The sequence below is a fragment of the Lithobates pipiens genome, unplaced genomic scaffold, assembly GCF_037356315.1.
Source record: "Lithobates pipiens isolate NorthernLeopardFrog02 unplaced genomic scaffold, aLitPip1_a1.2 Scaffold_8, whole genome shotgun sequence".
In the NCBI taxonomy this organism is placed as follows: Eukaryota; Metazoa; Chordata; class Amphibia; order Anura; family Ranidae; genus Lithobates; species Lithobates pipiens.
In genome coordinates this window covers 478,302,540-478,324,453 of record NW_027507903.1, presented here as the reverse complement: position 1 = coordinate 478,324,453, position 21,914 = coordinate 478,302,540, and the positions used below count along the sequence as shown (strand labels likewise).

Genomic DNA, 21,914 nt, shown 5'->3' with positions numbered 1-21,914 from the left:
GCTATTGCCCCATGTGACTCTGTGGTAATCTTGGGTCAGGCAGAGCCTTTTTAAGGCCCAGGCTCCCAGGTGTGGCACGGTTTTGGCGAGCTGATAGTAGTGACAAATACTCCATCTTTGAGGGACAGCAGGCCCCGACTGGCCATAGGGCCCACCGGGCATTTGTTTTTTACACAAAGTTGTCACTAAATGATATATTGCTCACACATGCTATGGGCATATGTGAAATGACACCCCAAAATAAATTCTGCTGCTTCTCCTGAGTACGAGGATACCACATATGTGGGACTTTTTGGGAGCCTAGCCGCGTACGGGGCCCCGAAAACCAAACACCGCCTTCAGGCTTTCTAAGGGCGTAAATTTTTGATTTCACTTCTCACTACCTATTACAGTTTTAAAGGCCATAAAATGCCAAGATGGCACAAAACCCCCACAAATGACCCCATTTTAGAAAGTAGACACCCCAAGCTATTTGCTGAGAGGCATGTTGAGTCCATGGAATATTTTATATTTTGCCACAAGTTGCGGGAAAATTACAAACTTTAATTTATTTATTTATTTTTTTCACAAAGTTGTCACTAAATGATATATTGCTCACACATGCCATGGGCATATGTGAAATGACACCCGAAAATAAATTCTGCTGCTTCTCCTGAGTACGGGGATACCACATATGTGGGACTTTTTGGGAGCCTAGCCGCGTACGGGGCCCGGAAAACCAAGCACCGCCTTCAGGCTTTCTAAGGGCGTTACAGTTTTGAAGGCCATAAAATGCCAAGATGGCACAAACCCCCCCCAAATGACCCCATTTTGGAAAGTAGACACCCCTAAATTTAGGGGTACACTAGTGAGACTAGGTAATAAATGGCGGGTGCCCTGAAACTATAAAAAAATAACTAACCAACCAGCGTCACCTGTAAGGCCGCGTACACACGCGGGGACTGTTTGCCGAAACTAAGTTCGTCAAACAGTCCGCTCAAACTTTTGAATGAAGGAACTTGCCCACACACGGCACTTTTTTTGAGCGGACTTAGTTCGTCGTACTAAGTCCGCGCAACTTTTGAAAGCCCACACACGAGGCAACAGTCCGCTCATTTCGAGCGCGTGTGAAGGTAGGCGGGCTCCGCCGCCTGGAATGGACTTAAAGGGGAACCCCAACGCCGAAAAAAAATCGGCGTGGGGGTCCCCCCAAAGTCCACAACAGACCCTTGTTCGAGCACGCTACCCGGCCGGCCAGGAAAGGGGGGCGAGCGAGCGCGCCCCCCTCCTGAGCCGTACCAGGCCGCGTGCCCTCAACATGGGGGGTGCCTTGGGGAAGGGGGGCCGCGCGGCCCCCCCACCCCAAAGCACCTTGTCCCCATGTACAATGTACCCCTACCCATTCACCTGTAAAATAAAAGTACCCAAAAAAAAACACAACACACGAGATAAAATATTTTATTGCACAGCTCCGGGGGTCTGCCACCGCCTGCAAAAGAGCTATAAGAAGGCGCGGTGGCCCGGCAGAAGAACCGAAGAGGGGGACAAGACCCCCGAAGATGGAAGACCCCCGGAGCTGTGCAATAAAATATTTTATCTCGTGTGTTGTGTTTTTTTTTGGGTACTTTTATTTTACAGGTGAATGGGTAGGGGTACATTGTACCCCATACTCATTCACATAGGGTGGGGGGCCGGTATCCGGGGGCCCCCTTATTAAAGGGGGCTCCCGGATTCCGATAAGCCCCCCGCCCGCAGACCCCGACAACCAACGGCCAGGGTTGTCGGGAAGAGGCCCTTGTCCTCATCAACATGGGCACAAGGTGCTTTGGGGTGGGGGGGCCGCGCGGCCCCCCTTCCCCAAGGCACCCCCCATGTTGAGGGCACGCGGCCTGGTACGGCTCAGGAGGGGGGCGCGCTCGCTCGCCCCCCTTTCCTGGCCGGCCGGGTAGCGTGCTCGAACAAGGGTCTGTTGTGGACTTTGGGGGGACCCCCACGCCGATTTTTTTCGGCGTTGGGGTTCCCCTTTAAGTCCATACCAGGCGACGGGGCCCGCGAAGTCTCCTTCGCGGGCCCCGCCTACCTGGAGACGCGCTCGAAATGAGCAGACTTTCCTCCGAGCGGGAACAGTTTGCTCATTTCGAAAGTAGCCTACACACGGGCGGACTGTTCGCTCAAACCAAGTTTCAGCGGACAGTTTTTCGGAATTTCCGAAAAACTTTGTTCGTCAAACTGTCCGCTGAAACTGTCCGCTGAAAGCCCACACACGGGCGGACTGTCCGCTGAAACACTGTTCAGCGGACAAAGTTGAGCGAACAGTCCCCGCGTGTGTACGCGGCCTAACAGTTATATGGTGATCACTGGTGAAAGGGTTAACTAGGGGGCAATCAGGGGGCTTTATGCGGTAGTATATGGGGGTCCCTGGCGCTATAAAAAGCTGCAGCGAACCTAAATACCTACCTGCCTAACTGGCGTCACCTGTGACACTAATACAGCGATCATAGAAACGATCGCTTATTAGGCTGGGTTCACACTGGAGCGATGCGGGAACGCCACAAATCCGCGGCGGGTTCCCGCATCGCATGCCTCACGGCGGCAGTTCACACTGCCCTATGCGAACTGCTGGGAGTGTCAGTGAAATGTTAATGACACCTCCAGATCAGTTCGCATATCGCAGTGCGATCTGCAAACTGGGATCGCATGGTGTGAACACCCATGCGATCCGATTCTGCTGCGGACCAAAAAAAGGGTCCCGTGCGAGTTTGCGGCGGGTGCGGCGCGAATTCAGCCATACTATCTGTATGGCTGAACTCGAATCGCACAGAGATCGGATGTGATTTGCACTGCAGTGCGGTGCGAATCACATCCGTTCTCATAGACCGCTGCAATGTGAACCCAGCCTTAGTGACACTGGCGACGGGGGGTGATCACGGGGTTAAACCTTTATTGGGGGGGTTAGGGGGGTACCTTAGAACTAAAGGGGGCTAACCCTAACTGCCCTAACAGTTATTACAGTCACAAATGACACCAGCCGGGTGATCAGGGGGTTAAACCTTTATTAGGTAATAAATGGCGGGTACCCTGAAACTATAAAAAAATAACTAACCAACCAGCATCACCTGTAACAGTTATATGGTGATCACTGGTGAAAGGGTTAACTAGGGGGCAATCAGGGGGCTTTATGCGGTAGTATATGGGGGTCCCTGGCGCTATAAAAAGCTGCGGCGAACCTAAATACCTACCTGCCTAACTAGCGTCACCTGTGACACTAATACAGCGGTCAGAAAAACGATCGCTTATTAGGCTGGGTTCACACTGGAGCGATGCGGGAACGCCACGAATCCGCGGCGGGTTCCCGCATTGCATGCCTCCGGGCGGCAGTTCACACTGCCCTATGCGAACTGCTGGGAGTGTCAGTGAAATGTTAATGACACCCCCAGATCAGTTCGCATATCGCAGTGCGAACTGCAAACTCGGATCGCATGGTGTGAACACCCATGCGATCCGATTCTGCTGCGGACCAAAAAAAGGGTCCCGTGCGAATTTGCGGCGGGTGCGGCGCGAATTCAGCCATACTATCTGTATGGCTGAACTCGAATCGCACAGAGATCGGATGTGATTTGCACTGCAGTGCGGTGCGAATCACATCCGTTCTCATAAACCGCTGCAATGTGAACTCAGCCTTAGTGACACTGGCGACGGGGGGTGATCACAGGGTTAAACCTTTATTGGGGGGGTTAGGGGGGTACCCTAGAGCTAAAGGGGGCTAACCCTAACTGCCCTAACAGTTATTACAGTCACAAATGACACCAATGCAAAAAAAAATAAAAAATGCAATTGGTGTCACTGTGATTGGGGGGGCAGGGGTGATTGGGGGGGTGATCGGGGGGTGAAGGGAGGGTGTGAGTGTGCCTGGCATGTTCTACTGTGAAGTGTCGTGTTGGTGCAACTCACCGATCCTCTCTCCTCGGTGCCGGAATGAAAAATACCGACACGGAGGAGAGATTACATCACTTCCTCTCCTGTGTTTACATTACAGGAGAGGAAGTGATGTCACGCCTCACTTCCATTCGTCAGGAGCGATCGAGAGGGGGTAGCCATGAATGAATGGCCGCCCCCTCATCCCGGATCGCTTCTGAACGAAAACCGACCGCCGCTGGCACCGGGGGGGGGGGGGGGGGGGGGGCGATCGGGCCCCCCACCCGCGGGAAGGCAGGGACGTACAGGTACGCCCATATGCCTGCCGTGCCATTCTGTCGACGTACATCGTCGTGCGGCGGTCGGCAAGTGGTTAAGAGGATAAGGTACAACTGAGAAAAATGTATGAAAATAAACTTAAAAAAAAAACAAGAAAATTACCTAAGTAATAAAAATAAATAAAACATAAATATAAAAATATAATTAAAAATAAAAGAAAAGGAAAAAAAGGAGAAATAAAAAATAAAGGATAAAAATGAAAGAACACGAAGAGTAAGAAACCGGAATAAGAAAAAAATAGAAAATGGGAAAACCTAAAATATTATAGGTGAAAAAAGAAGAGAACAAAGCCTTGGTGCAGAAAGACCTAATCAATGGTAATACAGGTTCAATAAAGTGGGAGTCTTTTAATAACAACAAGCAGGTAATCACCCGTTTGTTAATATAATCCTGATCTACAGCTCCTCCCGCCCCCTACTCTGCTTATAGGATGACATCGTTGGAGGGGTGGGAGAGATGGTAGAGGATATACAAGCTGAGTCCTGCCTCTGCCCTGCCAAAGGTAGGACTGTGCAGGGGAGGCAGACAGTAACAGGGGCCACTGCGATTACAGAGAAAAATGAGGGGGCATGACTGCAAGGGGCACTGTAATGGAAGGCTGTGATTGGTAGGGGCATTTTGATGAAAAGGGAACTGCACTGTAAAGGGGGACTGTAATCATTACAGTTTCATTTACAGACAGTCCCCTTTATATCACAGTGCCCCCATTACATTACAGAGGACTGACTCCGTGATTATCCCATCACCACCTGCCCTCGCGAACAGGCAGTTGCTGGAAAATTGTCTGCTCAGTCTAAATTGCCCGGGCCTATTTTTTGTCCCAGTCCGGGCCTGAGGGACAGTAATAGTGCTAGGAAAAGGTTTCTGACAAGGAGGGAAAGAGTAGTGTTGCATCTCTCTGGATACCATCCTGATTGGGTATGAGACGGCCAGGCCGCATTCTTTCCCCTCTCAACAGACACTGTTCAGCTGGAACCTACTTCTTCATGTCCCATTGTGTTTGTTGTGAACTTTTGCTGCATCACTTCAATACAAGTTTTCTGTTGCACCCAACTCTGCAAATTATTGTCCCTGCCCTCGCTGCACCCCACCAACAAGCGTCAAAGATAAGGGGAAGATAGGGGGTCCAAACCCCTCCCACAGCATCCATGGCATTAGCATCAGGCTGGGAAACATTCTCTGCATCTCCTGGCTAGCACTCTGGCCCCTACATCCCAGCCAACCATTTCACTCTCATTGCCGGGGCTGCCCAACATGTTGCTTCTGGGCAGCTACATTTTTTTCTATAAAGGCATAAGGAGGGCAGCCTTAATAAGGACACATCCCGTCAAAATGCTCCTTATTAGCACAGCCACTCAATGCATTCCCGCTGGCAGGAGTAGGTGATAGAACAGCCAGCCATGTCAGCAGAATGGTAATTTATTTTGTTTATTTTTTGTATGTGTATATATACAGTGTGTGTATATGGGTGTTACAGTATGTGCACATATGTGTGTATATAGGTATAATATTGTGAGTGTATGTTTGTGTGTGTGTTGTGTATATGTTTTTGTGTGTATGTATACAGTGTGTATATGGGTATAACTGTGTGCATCTGTGTGTATGCAAGTGGATATGTGTGTGTATATGGGTATAACAATGTATGCGTGTATACAATGTGTGTATGTATATAAATTGTGTGTGTGAATAGGGGGTACTGCTGTGTTATGCATAAAGGGAAGTGGCAAAATGAATCAAAGGGGGTGCTGGGCTTACTCCTGCACTGTGCACATCAACTATACCTGACTACTCCTGCAATCTGTGCATTACCCACTACTGACCCCTACTCTTGATAGATTACATGCCCCTTTACTATTTACATTACATACTCCTGACACCTGTACATTTCATACACCTGACCTATACACTAGTTACTGTACATTGCATAATCCTGACATCTGCACTCTGTCCATTTTATATTCCTGACCCCTGTACTCTGTATCTAGGCTAAAATGTTAAAGTGGTAGTAAACTGCTGTGTTTTTTTTTTTCTGGAGCCTGCAAGGTAAAGTCATAATGTGCTAGTATGCATTGCTGTCACCACAGACAAGGCTTCCATCTTCACCCGTCTTGCTTTCTGGCCGTGGACTCCGGCTGTGTGAGTGGTGGGAGCCACGATGACTCCGGCTGTGTGAGTGGTGGGAGCCACGTAGAGAGCAGATAGCTACAGTATATAACATTCCTCCCATGTGTCACTGACTGCATGTCCTGCTCTGATCCAAGTCTGAATAGTGAAGTATCTCTATTCAGAGGCACCAGCCCAAGGGGGAAAATTTCCTTCTGCCCCAGTCTAGTTCTCATTTGGGTTCAGGCCACCAAAAATCTAAAGATTTTAGTGTATGCTGGAAACTTAAACCACCAACCTGCTTCGAATGGGAATAGTAAACAAAGCTGTCAAATATACATAAAAAAAAAGTATATTAAATAAGATGAAATTACACTTTCTGGATGTAGGTTGGCCTCTCCTGTACACTCTGCATTCTTTGGATTGTTTCTTGTTTGTGGTTTTTCAAAGGTTTCTGTACAATTCTGCTTGTCTGTTTGGTCAGATTGATCCTGTTGGAATAGAGATGACCAATAATAACTACGGAGACTGCAATTATGAACACAATATTAATTGTTATCCTGTTATATTAAAAGCATACTCCAGTCATAACTGAAAATGAAGAATTGGGATGCATACAAGGAGTTCTACCAACATCCTTATGTCTCTAGTGAAGATTCTACTTCCTTCCCTCACACTATAGTGTTCTGTTCTTACACATTAAGTGCTTGTCTTCTTGAAGTGCCCTATTCTTGTTCTCTGTTTCTCACACCCCTCATCACAAGTTTCCTTATACAGACTAATTGCAGAGAAGGGGAGGAGGTATGTCAGGATTCAGCAGCAGAGATGACCAAATCTGCATGGCTACACTCAAGAAACTTGGACCAGACTGTCTATGCGTTTAAGTGAGATTTATTTACAGTGAAACAAAAACCATCCGAACACCAGCACACAGCAAACATAAAAAATATAAGTGAATCAAAAACCCAGTAACATAATACCTAACTAATCAAGCCAATAAACAGAAAACGTAACCAAAAACACGAATAGATGGGAACAGCACCACCAGCTAAGGCGTTTTACGCTCCCTTAGTGCTCATATACATATGTCCACTACAGATTATATTATATATATATATATATATATATATATATATATATATATATATATATTACATATATGCAACAATTATTCGTGATTTGAACAATCTGTGTGGAACAATTGGTTTGCGTCTTGCAATAATTGGCAGATAAGAACCCCTGCTCAGAGATGCAAGTGCAAATACTCTAACATATATAACAGATATAGGACATCAAATAAATCATATGAAAGACAGACTGAAAAAAAATTATAATAATAATATATTTTTTTTTTGAAAAGCCAGAAAAAAATATGTTTATCGGGGTCACTAACAGCAGAAACCTAGGATGTACTATATTCATAAAAATGTGACACATCCCGTTCATGATTGAGCCCTATAGTTTTCCGTGTACCCAGACAGAAGATCCAAAAAACTTCCTTTCTGCACAAAAATCTGAACGTATCGCCACCTCTCCTGGGGACTGTGATCTTTTCAACACCTGGTATAGATACAGCAGAGGGATCACTTGCATAACAACAGTTGAAGCGGTTTGCTACATTAGTTAAATGTTTCTTATTAATATCATAAAGATGGTTGTGCAGGCAATCCCTTAACCACTTGCAGACCAGCCACAGTATATACAGGCCTAAAATTTGTCCCTAAGAAGAATTTGGATAAATTCGAGACATACATAAATATTCAAAAATACATAAGAGGCCTGAATATTAAAAAATATCTAACCAATAACCCTATGAATATTCACGCAACAACAACCAATGAAATCGCACACAGCACTTTGAGAAACAAATCATTTTTTAACCCTCAGATTAATAATAATAAATTTATAGATGTTTTTAAAAAAGTTGTAACAGAAGATTTAAAGACACTGGACATAAAGAAGAAACGGGAGTAAATCTATTAAGTGACACTAACACCTACAAACAACTACCGAAGAATCCGGTGTTTAGAGGTAGGAAGGAGCTGGAACTAGTTGTTCACCTAGGTCTCAAAAAAATCTATACTAAATAAAAAGGAAGCTCAGTTTTTGATACCAGAGTCGGTGAGGACCCCAGTCATTTACAATCTACCTAAACTTCACAAAGACAAGAACAATCCCCCACCAAGACCGATTGTGAACGGTATCGATTTGCTTACCTCAAGAATGGGGGAGTATATCGATAATTTTCTCCAACCGGTGGTGAAAAATACTAAAGCTTATCTGAGAGACACCAAACACATTCTACAAATTCTGGAAGAATGCTCAAATGAAGGGCCATATATTTTAGCTACAGCTGATGTAGCGTCATTGTATACTATCATCCCTCACTATGAGGCTTGTGAAGCAGTCAAATGGGGTCTTAGAAAACATTCTAACTTGATCTGTGCTCAAAGAAAATACCTGGTTAAGTGTTTGGACTTCTGTCTAAAGAACAACTATTTCTGGTATAACAAAAACTTTTACCATCAGACTACAGGAGTCGCTATGGGTGCCAAGTTTGCCCCTAGCGTAACGGGTCTATTCATGTCTCAATGGGAGGATATGATGGTGTTTTCTAACCCACAAGTCGAATTGGTCATATACAAACGATATATAGATGACATTATAGTTCTCTGGAGGGGCAGCAAGAGCAGTTTCGATGAATTTCAGGAGAAACTCAATAAGAATAACTTGAATATAGTGCTCACATGGGACTCCAGTGAAACACAAGTCACCTTCCTGGACTTAGGGATCTCACAAGAAGAGGGGAAACTTCATACAAAAACTTTTTTCAAGAATGTAGACAGGAACAGTTATCTCCCGGTGACCAGCTGCCATCATAAGAACTGGATTTACAATATTCCAAAGGGTCAGCTCATGAGACTGCGGAGGAACTGCAGTAAGCAGGAGGAATTCCGAGAACAAGCCAGACTGATGGGTCAAAGATTCCAGGACAAAGGTTACGAAAAGGCTTTTATTGAGGATAAAATATTGGAAGTAGAAGACATGAATCGTCAAAATTTGGTAAAAGATAAGACCAGACAAGAAGTAACAAGCAAACGTTTTAATGAAGGAGCCATTATTTTGGACTATAATTTCCAATATAAGAGCGTAGAAAAAAACATTAAAACACTGGCACATTTTATTAAATGACAAAGACCTACAGAATGTTTTACCCAAGATACCAAAATTCATATATAGACGTGCTCCCACTTTGAGGGATAGACTAGTTAAGAGCATCCCAGATCCACCTAAAAAGAATTATACTTTCTTTTCGGGTAAGGGTTTTTACCCTTGCAAGCGCTGTTTCGCTTGCACAAGAACCAGTAAGCCGGAGAAGAACTTCCAGTTCACAGCCACTAGCACAGGCAATACTTATGAGGTTGAGGACTTTATTTGCTGTAACACACAAGGAGCCGTGTATGTGCTTGAATGTAGTTGCGGCCTACAATATGTAGGCTGCACAAAAAGACCATTAACCACTTCCCGACCAGCGCACGACGATGTACGTCGACAGCATGGCACGGGCAGGCATATTGGCGTACATGTACGTCCAATATTCGTTGCCGCCGTGCCATCGCGCTGGTCGGGACCCCCGTGAGTCCGGTCGCGGGACCCGCGGACTCGATCGCCGCGGGCATCCCCGTGATCGTCTCACGGAGCGGCCGAATGGAGGAAATGCCCCTTTACTATTTACATTACATACTCCTGACACCTGTACATTTCATACACCTGACCTATACACTAGTTACTGTACATTGCATAATCCTGACATCTGCACTCTGTCCATTTTATATTCCTGACCCCTGTACTCTGTATCTAGGCTAAAATGTTAAAGTGGTAGTAAACTGCTGTGTTTTTTTTTTTCTGGAGCCTGCAAGGTAAAGTCATAATGTGCTAGTATGCATTGCTGTCACCACAGACAAGGCTTCCATCTTCACCCGTCTTGCTTTCTGGCCGTGGACTCCGGCTGTGTGAGTGGTGGGAGCCACGATGACTCCGGCTGTGTGAGTGGTGGGAGCCACATAGAGAGCAGATAGCTACAGTATATAACATTCCTCCCATGTGTCACTGACTGCATGTCCTGCTCTGATCCAAGTCTGAATAGTGAAGTATCTCTATTCAGAGGCACCAGCCCAAGGGGGAAAATTTCCTTCTGCCCCAGTCTAGTTCTCATTTGGGTTCAGGCCACCAAAAATCTAAAGATTTTAGTGTATGCTGGAAACTTAAACCACCAACCTGCTTCGAATGGGAATAGTAAACAAAGCTGTCAAATATACATAAAAAAAAAGTATATTAAATAAGATGAAATTACACTTTCTGGATGTAGGTTGGCCTCTCCTGTACACTCTGCATTCTTTGGATTGTTTCTTGTTTGTGGTTTTTCAAAGGTTTCTGTACAATTCTGCTTGTCTGTTTGGTCAGATTGATCCTGTTGGAATAGAGATGACCAATAATAACTACGGAGACTGCAATTATGAACACAATATTAATTGTTATCCTGTTATATTAAAAGCATACTCCAGTCATAACTGAAAATGAAGAATTGGGATGCATACAAGGAGTTCTACCAACATCCTTATGTCTCTAGTGAAGATTCTACTTCCTTCCCTCACACTATAGTGTTCTGTTCTTACACATTAAGTGCTTGTCTTCTTGAAGTGCCCTATTCTTGTTCTCTGTTTCTCACACCCCTCATCACAAGTTTCCTTATACAGACTAATTGCAGAGAAGGGAAGGAGGTATGTCAGGATTCAGCAGCAGAGATGACCAAATCTGCATGGCTACACTCAAGAAACTTGGACCAGACTGTCTATGCGTTTAAGTGAGATTTATTTACAGTGAAACAAAAACCATCCGAACACCAGCACACAGCAAACATAAAAAATATAAGTGAATCAAAAACCCAGTAACATAATACCTAACTAATCAAGCCAATAAACAGAAAACGTAACCAAAAACACAAATAGATGGGAACAGCACCACCAGCTAAGGCGTTTTACGCTCCCTTAGTGCTCATATACATATGTCCACTACAGATTATATTATATATATATATATATATATATATATATATATATATATATATATATATATATTACATATATGCAACAATTATTCGTGATTTGAACAATCTGTGTGGAACAATTGGTTTGCGTCTTGCAATAATTGGCAGATAAGAACCCCTGCTCAGAGATGCAAGTGCAAATACTCTAACATATATAACAGATATAGGACATCAAATAAATCATATGAAAGACAGACTGAAAAAAAATTATAATAATAATATATTTTTTTTTTTGAAAAGCCAGAAAAAAATATGTTTATCGGGGTCACTAACAGCAGAAACCTAGGATGTACTATATTCATAAAAATGTGACACATCCCGTTCATGATTGAGCCCTATAGTTTTCCGTGTACCCAGACAGAAGATCCAAAAAACGTCCTTTCTGCACAAAAATCTGAACGTATCGCCACCTCTCCTGGGGACTGTGATCTTTTCAACACCTGGTATAGATACAGCAGAGGGATCACTTGCATAACAACAGTTGAAGCGGTTTGCTACATTAGTTAAATGTTTCTTATTAATATCATAAAGATGGTTGTGCAGGCAATCCCTTAACCACTTGCAGACCAGCCACAGTATATACAGGCCTAAAATTTGTCCCTAAGAAGAATTTGGATAAATTCGAGACATACATAAATATTCAAAAATACATAAGAGGCCTGAATATTAAAAAATATCTAACCAATAACCCTATGAATATTCACGCAACAACAACCAATGAAATCGCACACAGCACTTTGAGAAACAAATCATTTTTTAACCCTCAGATTAATAATAATAAATTTATAGATGTTTTTAAAAAAGTTGTAACAGAAGATTTAAAGACACTGGACATAAAGAAGAAACGGGAGTAAATCTATTAAGTGACACTAACACCTACAAACAACTACCGAAGAATCCGGTGTTTAGAGGTAGGAAGGAGCTGGAACTAGTTGTTCACCTAGGTCTCAAAAAAATCTATACTAAATAAAAAGGAAGCTCAGTTTTTGATACCAGAGTCGGTGAGGACCCCAGTCATTTACTATCTACCTAAACTTCACAAAGACAAGAACAATCCCCCGCCAAGACCGATTGTGAACGGTATCGATTCGCTTACCTCAAGAATGGGGGAGTATATCGATAATTTTCTCCAACCGGTGGTGAAAAATACTAAAGCTTATCTGAGAGACACCAAACACATTCTACAAATTCTGGAAGAATGCTCAAATGAAGGGCCATATATTTTAGCTACAGCTGATGTAGCGTCATTGTATACTATCATCCCTCACTATGAGGCTTGTGAAGCAGTCAAATGGGGTCTTAGAAAACATTCTAACTTGATCTGTGCTCAAAGAAAATACCTGGTTAAGTGTTTGGACTTCTGTCTAAAGAACAACTATTTCTGGTATAACAAAAACTTTTACCATCAGACTACAGGAGTCGCTATGGGTGCCAAGTTTGCCCCTAGTGTAACGGGTCTATTCATGTCTCAATGGGAGGATATGATGGTGTTTTCTAACCCACAAGTCAAATTGGTCATATACAAACGATATATAGATGACATTATAGTTCTCTGGAGGGGCAGCAAGAGCAGTTTCGATGAATTTCAGGAGAAACTCAATAAGAATAACTTGAATATAGTGCTCACATGGGACTCCAGTGAAACACAAGTCACCTTCCTGGACTTAGGGATCTCACAAGAAGAGGGGAAACTTCATACAAAAACTTTTTTCAAGAATGTAGACAGGAACAGTTATCTCCCGGTGACCAGCTGCCATCATAAGAACTGGATTTACAATATTCCAAAGGGTCAGCTCATGAGACTGCGGAGGAACTGCAGTAAGCAGGAGGAATTCCGAGAACAAGCCAGACTGATGGGTCAAAGATTCCAGGACAAAGGTTACGAAAAGGCTTTTATTGAGGATAAAATATTGGAAGTAGAAGACATGAATCGTCAAAATTTGGTAAAAGATAAGACCAGACAAGAAGTAACAAGCAAACGTTTTAATGAAGGAGCCATTATTTTGGACTATAATTTCCAATATAAGAGCGTAGAAAAAAACATTAAAACACTGGCACATTTTATTAAATGACAAAGACCTACAGAATGTTTTACCCAAGATACCAAAATTCATATATAGACGTGCTCCCACTTTGAGGGATAGACTAGTTAAGAGCATCCCAGATCCACCTAAAAAGAATTATACTTTCTTTTCGGGTAAGGGTTTTTACCCTTGCAAGCGCTGTTTCGCTTGCACAAGAACCAGTAAGCCGGAGAAGAACTTCCAGTTCACAGCCACTAGCACAGGCAATACTTATGAGGTTGAGGACTTTATTTGCTGTAACACACAAGGAGCCGTGTATGTGCTTGAATGTAGTTGCGGCCTACAATATGTAGGCTGCACAAAAAGACCATTAACCACTTCCCGACCAGCGCACGACGATGTACGTCGACAGCATGGCACGGGCAGGCATATTGGCGTACATGTACGTCCAATATTCGTTGCCGCCGTGCCATCGCGCTGGTCGGGACCCCCGTGAGTCCGGTCGCGGGACCCGCGGACTCGATCGCCGCGGGCATCCCCGCGATCGTCTCACGGAGCGGCCGAATGGGGGAAATGCCCCTTTACTATTTACATTACATACTCCTGACACCTGTACATTTCATACACCTGACCTATACACTAGTTACTGTACATTGCATAATCCTGACATCTGCACTCTGTCCATTTTATATTCCTGACCCCTGTACTCTGTATCTAGGCTAAAATGTTAAAGTGGTAGTAAACTGCTGTGTTTTTTTTTTTCTGGAGCCTGCAAGGTAAAGTCATAATGTGCTAGTATGCATTGCTGTCAACTGCTGTGTTTTTTTTTTTCTGGAGCCTGCAAGGTAAAGTCATAATGTGCTAGTATGCATTGCTGTCACCACAGACAAGGCTTCCATCTTCACCCGTCTTGCTTTCTGGCCGTGGACTCCGGCTGTGTGAGTGGTGGGAGCCACGATGACTCCGGCTGTGTGAGTGGTGGGAGCCACGTAGAGAGCAGATAGCTACAGTATATAACATTCCTCCCATGTGTCACTGACTGCATGTCCTGCTCTGATCCAAGTCTGAATAGTGAAGTATCTCTATTCAGAGGCACCAGCCCAAGGGGGAAAATTTCCTTCTGCCCCAGTCTAGTTCTCATTTGGGTTCAGGCCACCAAAAATCTAAAGATTTTAGTGTATGCTGGAAACTTAAACCACCAACCTGCTTCGAATGGGAATAGTAAACAAAGCTGTCAAATATACATAAAAAAAAAGTATATTTAATAAGATGAAATTACACTTTCTGGATGTAGGTTGGCCTCTCCTGTACACTCTGCATTCTTTGGATTGTTTCTTGTTTGTGGTTTTTCAAAGGTTTCTGTACAATTCTGCTTGTCTGTTTGGTCAGATTGATCCTGTTGGAATAGAGATGACCAATAATAACTACGGAGACTGCAATTATGAACACAATATTAATTGTTATCCTGTTATATTAAAAGCATACTCCAGTCATAACTGAAAATGAAGAATTGGGATGCATACAAGGAGTTCTACCAACATCCTTATGTCTCTAGTGAAGATTCTACTTCCTTCCCTCACACTATAGTGTTCTGTTCTTACACATTAAGTGCTTGTCTTCTTGAAGTGCCCTATTCTTGTTCTCTGTTTCTCACACCCCTCATCACAAGTTTCCTTATACAGACTAATTGCAGAGAAGGGAAGGAGGTATGTCAGGATTCAGCAGCAGAGATGACCAAATCTGCATGGCTACACTCAAGAAACTTGGACCAGACTGTCTATGCGTTTAACCACTCTGGTAATTGCGCGGTCATGCAATGTTGTACCCAAACAAAATTTGCGTCCTTTTCTTCCCACAAATAGAGCTTTCTTTTGATGGTATTTGATTGCCTCTGCGATTTTTATTTTTTGCGATATAAACGTAAAAAGACCGCAAATTTTGAAAAAAAATGATATTTTCTACTTTTTGTTATTAGAAAAATCCAATAAACTCAATTTTAGTCATACATTTAGGCCAAAATGTATTCAGCCACATGTCTTTGGTAAAAAAAAAGTCAATAATTGTATATTTATTGGTTTGCGCAAAAGTTGTCACATCTACAAACTAAGGTACGTTTTCTGGAATTTACGCAGCTTTTAGTTTACGACTGTCTATCTCATTTCTTGAGGTGCTAAAATGACAGGGCAGTACAAAACCCCCCCAAATGACCCCATTTTGGAAAGTAGACCCCCTAAGGAAATTGATAAGAGGCATGTTGAGCCCATTGAATATTTTATTTTTTTGCCTCAAGCGATTGAATAATGACAAAAAAAAAATTTTTTTTTTTTTTTTACACAAAGTTGTCACTAAATGATATATTGCTCACACATGCTATGGGCGTATGTGAAATGACACCCCAAAATAAATTCTGCTGCTTCTCCTGAGTACGGGGATACCACATATGTGGGACTTTTTGGGAGCCTAGCCGCGTACAGGGCCCCGAAAACCAAGCACCGCCTTCAGGCTTTCTAAGGGCGTAAATTTTTGATTTCACGCCTCACTACCTATTACAGTTTTGAAGGCCATAAAATGCCAAGATGGCACAAAACCCCCACAAATGACCCCATTTTAGAAAGTAGACACCCCAAGCTATTTGCTGAGAGGCATGTTGAGTCCATGGAATATTTTATATTTTGCCACAAGTTGCGGGAAAATTACAAACTTTTTTTTTTTTTTTTTTTTTTTCACAAAGTTGTCACTAAATGATATATTGCTCATGCATGCCATGGGCATATGTGAAATGACACCCCAAAATAAATTCTGCTGCTTCTCCTGAGTACGGGGATACCACATATGTGGGACTTTTTGGGAGCCTAGCCGCGTACGGGGCCCCGAAAACCAAGCACCGCCTTCAGGCTTTCTAAGGGCGTAATTTTTTGAGTTCACTTCTCACTACCTATTACAGTTTTGAAGGCCATAAAATGCCAAGATGGCACAAAACCCCCACAAATGACCCCATTTTAGAAAGTAGACACCCCAAGCTATTTGCTGAGAGGCATGTTGAGTCCATGGAATATTTTATATTTTGCCACAAGTTGCGGGAAAATTACAAACTTTTTTTTTTTTTCACAAAGTTGTCACTAAATGATATATTGCTCACGCATGCCATGGGCATATGTGAAATGACACCCCAAAATAAATTCTGCTGCTTCTCCTGAGTACGGGGATACCACATATGTGGGACTTTTTGGGAGCCTAGCCGCGTACGGGGCCCCAAAAACCAAGCACCGCCTTCAGGCTTTCTAAGGGCGTTACAGTTTTGAAGGCCATAAAATGCCAAGATGGCACAAACCCCCCCCCCCAAATGACCCCATTTTAGAAAGTAGACACCCCTAAATTTAGGGGTACACTAGTGAGACTAGGTAATAAATGGCGGGTGCCCTGAAACTATAAAAAAATAACTAACCAACCAGCGTCACCTGTAACAGTTATATGGTGATCACTGGTGAAAGGGTTAACTAGGGGGCAATCAGGGGGCTTTATGCGGTAGTATATGGGGGTCCCTGGCGCTATAAAAAGCTGCGGCGAACCTAAATACCTACCTGCCTAACTAGCGTCACCTGTGACACTAATACAGCGATCAGAAAAACGATCGCTTATTAGGCTGGGTTCACACTGGAGCGATGCGGGAACGCCACGAATGCGCGGCGGGTTCCCGCATCGCATGCCTCCCGGCGGCAGTTCACACTGCCCTATGCGAACTGCTGGGAGTGTCAGTGAAATGTTAATGACACCCCCAGATCAGTTCGCATATCGCAGTGCGATCTGCAAACTTGGATCGCATGGTGTGAACACCCATGCGATCCGATTCTGCTGCGGACCAAAAAAAGGGTCCCGTGCGAGTTTGCGGCGGGTGCGGCGGGTGCGACACGAATTCAGCCATACTATCTGTATAGCTGAACTCGAATCGCACAGAGATCGGATGTGATTTGCACTGCAGTGCGGTGCGAATCACATCCGTTCTCATAAACCGCTGCAATGTGAACCCAGCCTTAGTGACACTGGCGACGGGGGGTGATCACGGGGTTAAACCTTTATTGGGGGGGTTAGGGGGGTACCTTAGAACTAAAGGGGGCTAACCCTAACTGCCCTAACAGTTATTAGTCACAAATGACACCTGCCGGGTGATCAGGGGGTTAAACCTTTATTAGGTAATAAATGGCGGGTGCCCTGAAACTATAAAAAAATAACTAACCAACCAGCGTCACCTGTAACAGTTATATGGTGATCACTGGTGAAAGGGTTAACTAGGGGGCAATCAGGGGGCTTTATGCGGTAGTATATGGGGGTCCCTAGCGCTATAAAAAGCTGCGGCGAACCTAAATACCTACCTGCCTAACTAGCGTCACCTGTGACACTAATACGGCGATCAGAAAAATGATCGCTTATTAGGCTGGGTTCACACTGGAGCGATGCGGAAACGCCGCGAATCCGCGGCGGGTTCCCGCATCGCATGCCTCCCGGCGGCAGTTCACACTGCCCTATGCGAACTGCTGGGAGTGTCAGTGAAATGTTACTGACACCCCCAGATCAGTTCGCATATCGCAGTGCGATCTGCAAACTCGGATCGCATGGTGTGAACACCCATGCGATCCGATTCTGCTGCGGGCCAAAAAAAGGGTCCCGTGCGAATTTGCGGCGGGTGCGGCGGGTGTGGCGGGTGCGGCGGGTGCGGCGAATGGCTGAACTCGAATCGCACAGAGATCGGATGTGATTTGCACTGCAGTGCGGTGCGAATCACATTCGTTCTCATAAACCGCTGCAATGTGAACCCAGCCTTAGTGACACTGGCGACGGGGGGTGATCACGGGGTTAAACCTTTATTGGGGGGGTTAGGGGGGTACATTAGAACTAAAGGGGGCTAACCCTAACTGCCCTAACAGTTATTACAGTCACAAATGACACCAATGCAAAAAAAAAAAAAAAAAAAAAAAAAAATGACATTGGTGTCACTGTGACTGGGGGGCAGGGGTAATTGGGGGGGTGATCGGGGGGTAAAGGGGGGGTGTGAGTGTGCCTGGCATGTTCTACTGTGTGTGGGATGTGTTGGTGCAACTCACTGATCCGCTCTCCTCCGTGTCGGAACGAAAAATACCGACACGGAGGAGAGAATACATCACTTCCTCTCCTGTGTTTACATTACAGGAGAGGAAGTGATGTCACCGGGGATTTCCATTCGTCGGGAGCGATCGCGAGGGGGTGGCCATGAATGAATGGCCGTCCCCTCGTCCGGGATCGCTCCCGAACGAAAACCGACCGCCGCAGGCACCGGGCGGGGGCCCGATCGGGCCCCCGACCCGCGGGAGGCAAAGCACGTACATGTACGTGCTTATGCCTGCCCGTGCCATTCTGATGACGTACATCGGCGTGAGGCGGTCGGCAAGTGGTTAAGTGAGATTTATTTACAGTGAAACAAAAACCATCCGAACACCAGCACACAGCAAACATAAAAAATATAAGTGAATCAAAAACCCAGTAACATAATACCTAACTAATCAAGCCAATAAACAGAAAACGTAACCAAAAACACAAATAGATGGGAACAGCACCACCAGCTAAGGCGTTTTACGCTCCCTTAGTGCTCATATACATATGTCCACTACAGATTATATTATATATATATATATATATATATATATATATATATATATATATATATATATATTACATATATGCAACAATTATTCGTGATTTGAACAATCTGTGTGGAACAATTGGTTTGCGTCTTGCAATAATTGGCAGATAAGAACCCCTGCTCAGAGATGCAAGTGCAAATACTCTAACATATATAACAGATATAGGACATCAAATAAATCATATGAAAGACAGACTGAAAAAAAATTATAATAATAATATATTTTTTTTTTTGAAAAGCCAGAAAAAAATATGTTTATCGGGGTCACTAACAGCAGAAACCTAGGATGTACTATATTCATAAAAATGTGACACATCCCGTTCATGATTGAGCCCTATAGTTTTCCGTGTACCCAGACAGAAGATCCAAAAAACGTCCTTTCTGCACAAAAATCTGAACGTATCGCCACCTCTCCTGGGGACTGTGATCTTTTCAACACCTGGTATAGATACAGCAGAGGGATCACTTGCATAACAACAGTTGAAGCGGTTTGCTACATTAGTTAAATGTTTCTTATTAATATCATAAAGATGGTTGTGCAGGCAATCCCTTAACCACTTGCAGACCAGCCACAGTATATACAGGCCTAAAATTTGTCCCTAAGAAGAATTTGGATAAATTCGAGACATACATAAATATTCAAAAATACATAAGAGGCCTGAATATTAAAAAATATCTAACCAATAACCCTATGAATATTCACGCAACAACAACCAATGAAATCGCACACAGCACTTTGAGAAACAAATCATTTTTTAACCCTCAGATTAATAATAATAAATTTATAGATGTTTTTAAAAAAGTTGTAACAGAAGATTTAAAGACACTGGACATAAAGAAGAAACGGGAGTAAATCTATTAAGTGACACTAACACCTACAAACAACTACCGAAGAATCCGGTGTTTAGAGGTAGGAAGGAGCTGGAACTAGTTGTTCACCTAGGTCTCAAAAAAATCTATACTAAATAAAAAGGAAGCTCAGTTTTTGATACCAGAGTCGGTGAGGACCCCAGTCATTTACTATCTACCTAAACTTCACAAAGACAAGAACAATCCCCCGCCAAGACCGATTGTGAACGGTATCGATTCGCTTACCTCAAGAATGGGGGAGTATATCGATAATTTTCTCCAACCGGTGGTGAAAAATACTAAAGCTTATCTGAGAGACACCAAACACATTCTACAAATTCTGGAAGAATGCTCAAATGAAGGGCCATATATTTTAGCTACAGCTGATGTAGCGTCATTGTATACTATCATCCCTCACTATGAGGCTTGTGAAGCAGTCAAATGGGGTCTTAGAAAACATTCTAACTTGATCTGTGCTCAAAGAAAATACCTGGTTAAGTGTTTGGACTTCTGTCTAAAGAACAACTATTTCTGGTATAACAAAAACTTTTACCATCAGACTACAGGAGTCGCTATGGGTGCCAAGTTTGCCCCTAGTGTAACGGGTCTATTCATGTCTCAATGGGAGGATATGATGGTGTTTTCTAACCCACAAGTCAAATTGGTCATATACAAACGATATATAGATGACATTATAGTTCTCTGGAGGGGCAGCAAGAGCAGTTTCGATGAATTTCAGGAGAAACTCAATAAGAATAACTTGAATATAGTGCTCACATGGGACTCCAGTGAAACACAAGTCACCTTCCTGGACTTAGGGATCTCACAAGAAGAGGGGAAACTTCATACAAAAACTTTTTTCAAGAATGTAGACAGGAACAGTTATCTCCCGGTGACCAGCTGCCATCATAAGAACTGGATTTACAATATTCCAAAGGGTCAGCTCATGAGACTGCGGAGGAACTGCAGTAAGCAGGAGGAATTCCGAGAACAAGCCAGACTGATGGGTCAAAGATTCCAGGACAAAGGTTACGAAAAGGCTTTTATTGAGGATAAAATATTGGAAGTAGAAGACATGAATCGTCAAAATTTGGTAAAAGATAAGACCAGACAAGAAGTAACAAGCAAACGTTTTAATGAAGGAGCCATTATTTTGGACTATAATTTCCAATATAAGAGCGTAGAAAAAAACATTAAAACACTGGCACATTTTATTAAATGACAAAGACCTACAGAATGTTTTACCCAAGATACCAAAATTCATATATAGACGTGCTCCCACTTTGAGGGATAGACTAGTTAAGAGCATCCCAGATCCACCTAAAAAGAATTATACTTTCTTTTCGGGTAAGGGTTTTTACCCTTGCAAGCGCTGTTTCGCTTGCACAAGAACCAGTAAGCCGGAGAAGAACTTCCAGTTCACAGCCACTAGCACAGGCAATACTTATGAGGTTGAGGACTTTATTTGCTGTAACACACAAGGAGCCGTGTATGTGCTTGAATGTAGTTGCGGCCTACAATATGTAGGCTGCACAAAAAGACCATTAACCACTTCCCGACCAGCGCACGACGATGTACGTCGACAGCATGGCACGGGCAGGCATATTGGCGTACATGTACGTCCAATATTCGTTGCCGCCGTGCCATCGCGCTGGTCGGGACCCCCGTGAGTCCGGTCGCGGGACCCGCGGACTCGATCGCCGCGGGCATCCCCGCGATCGTCTCACGGAGCGGCCGAATGGGGGAAATGCCCCTTTACTATTTACATTACATACTCCTGACACCTGTACATTTCATACACCTGACCTATACACTAGTTACTGTACATTGCATAATCCTGACATCTGCACTCTGTCCATTTTATATTCCTGACCCCTGTACTCTGTATCTAGGCTAAAATGTTAAAGTGGTAGTAAACTGCTGT

At 43.8% G+C, this 21,914-nt stretch overlaps 1 protein-coding gene across 4 annotated transcripts in view; it reads right to left on the bottom strand.

Annotated features, from left to right (window-relative positions):
• LOC143960307 (uncharacterized) overlaps positions 1-21,914 on the bottom strand; it is a 233,298-nt gene that overhangs the window by 7,325 nt on the left and 204,059 nt on the right. For all 4 annotated transcript variants that reach the window (XM_077468748.1, XM_077468746.1, XM_077468749.1 and 1 more), the window contains exons 24-26: positions 14,747-14,863; positions 10,691-10,807; positions 6,711-6,827 (exon numbers count right to left, since the gene is read on the bottom strand). In XM_077468748.1, the coding sequence (XP_077324874.1) occupies positions 6,711-6,827; positions 10,691-10,807; positions 14,747-14,863 (351 nt within the window). The remainder of the gene's footprint in view (positions 1-6,710; positions 6,828-10,690; positions 10,808-14,746; positions 14,864-21,914) is intronic.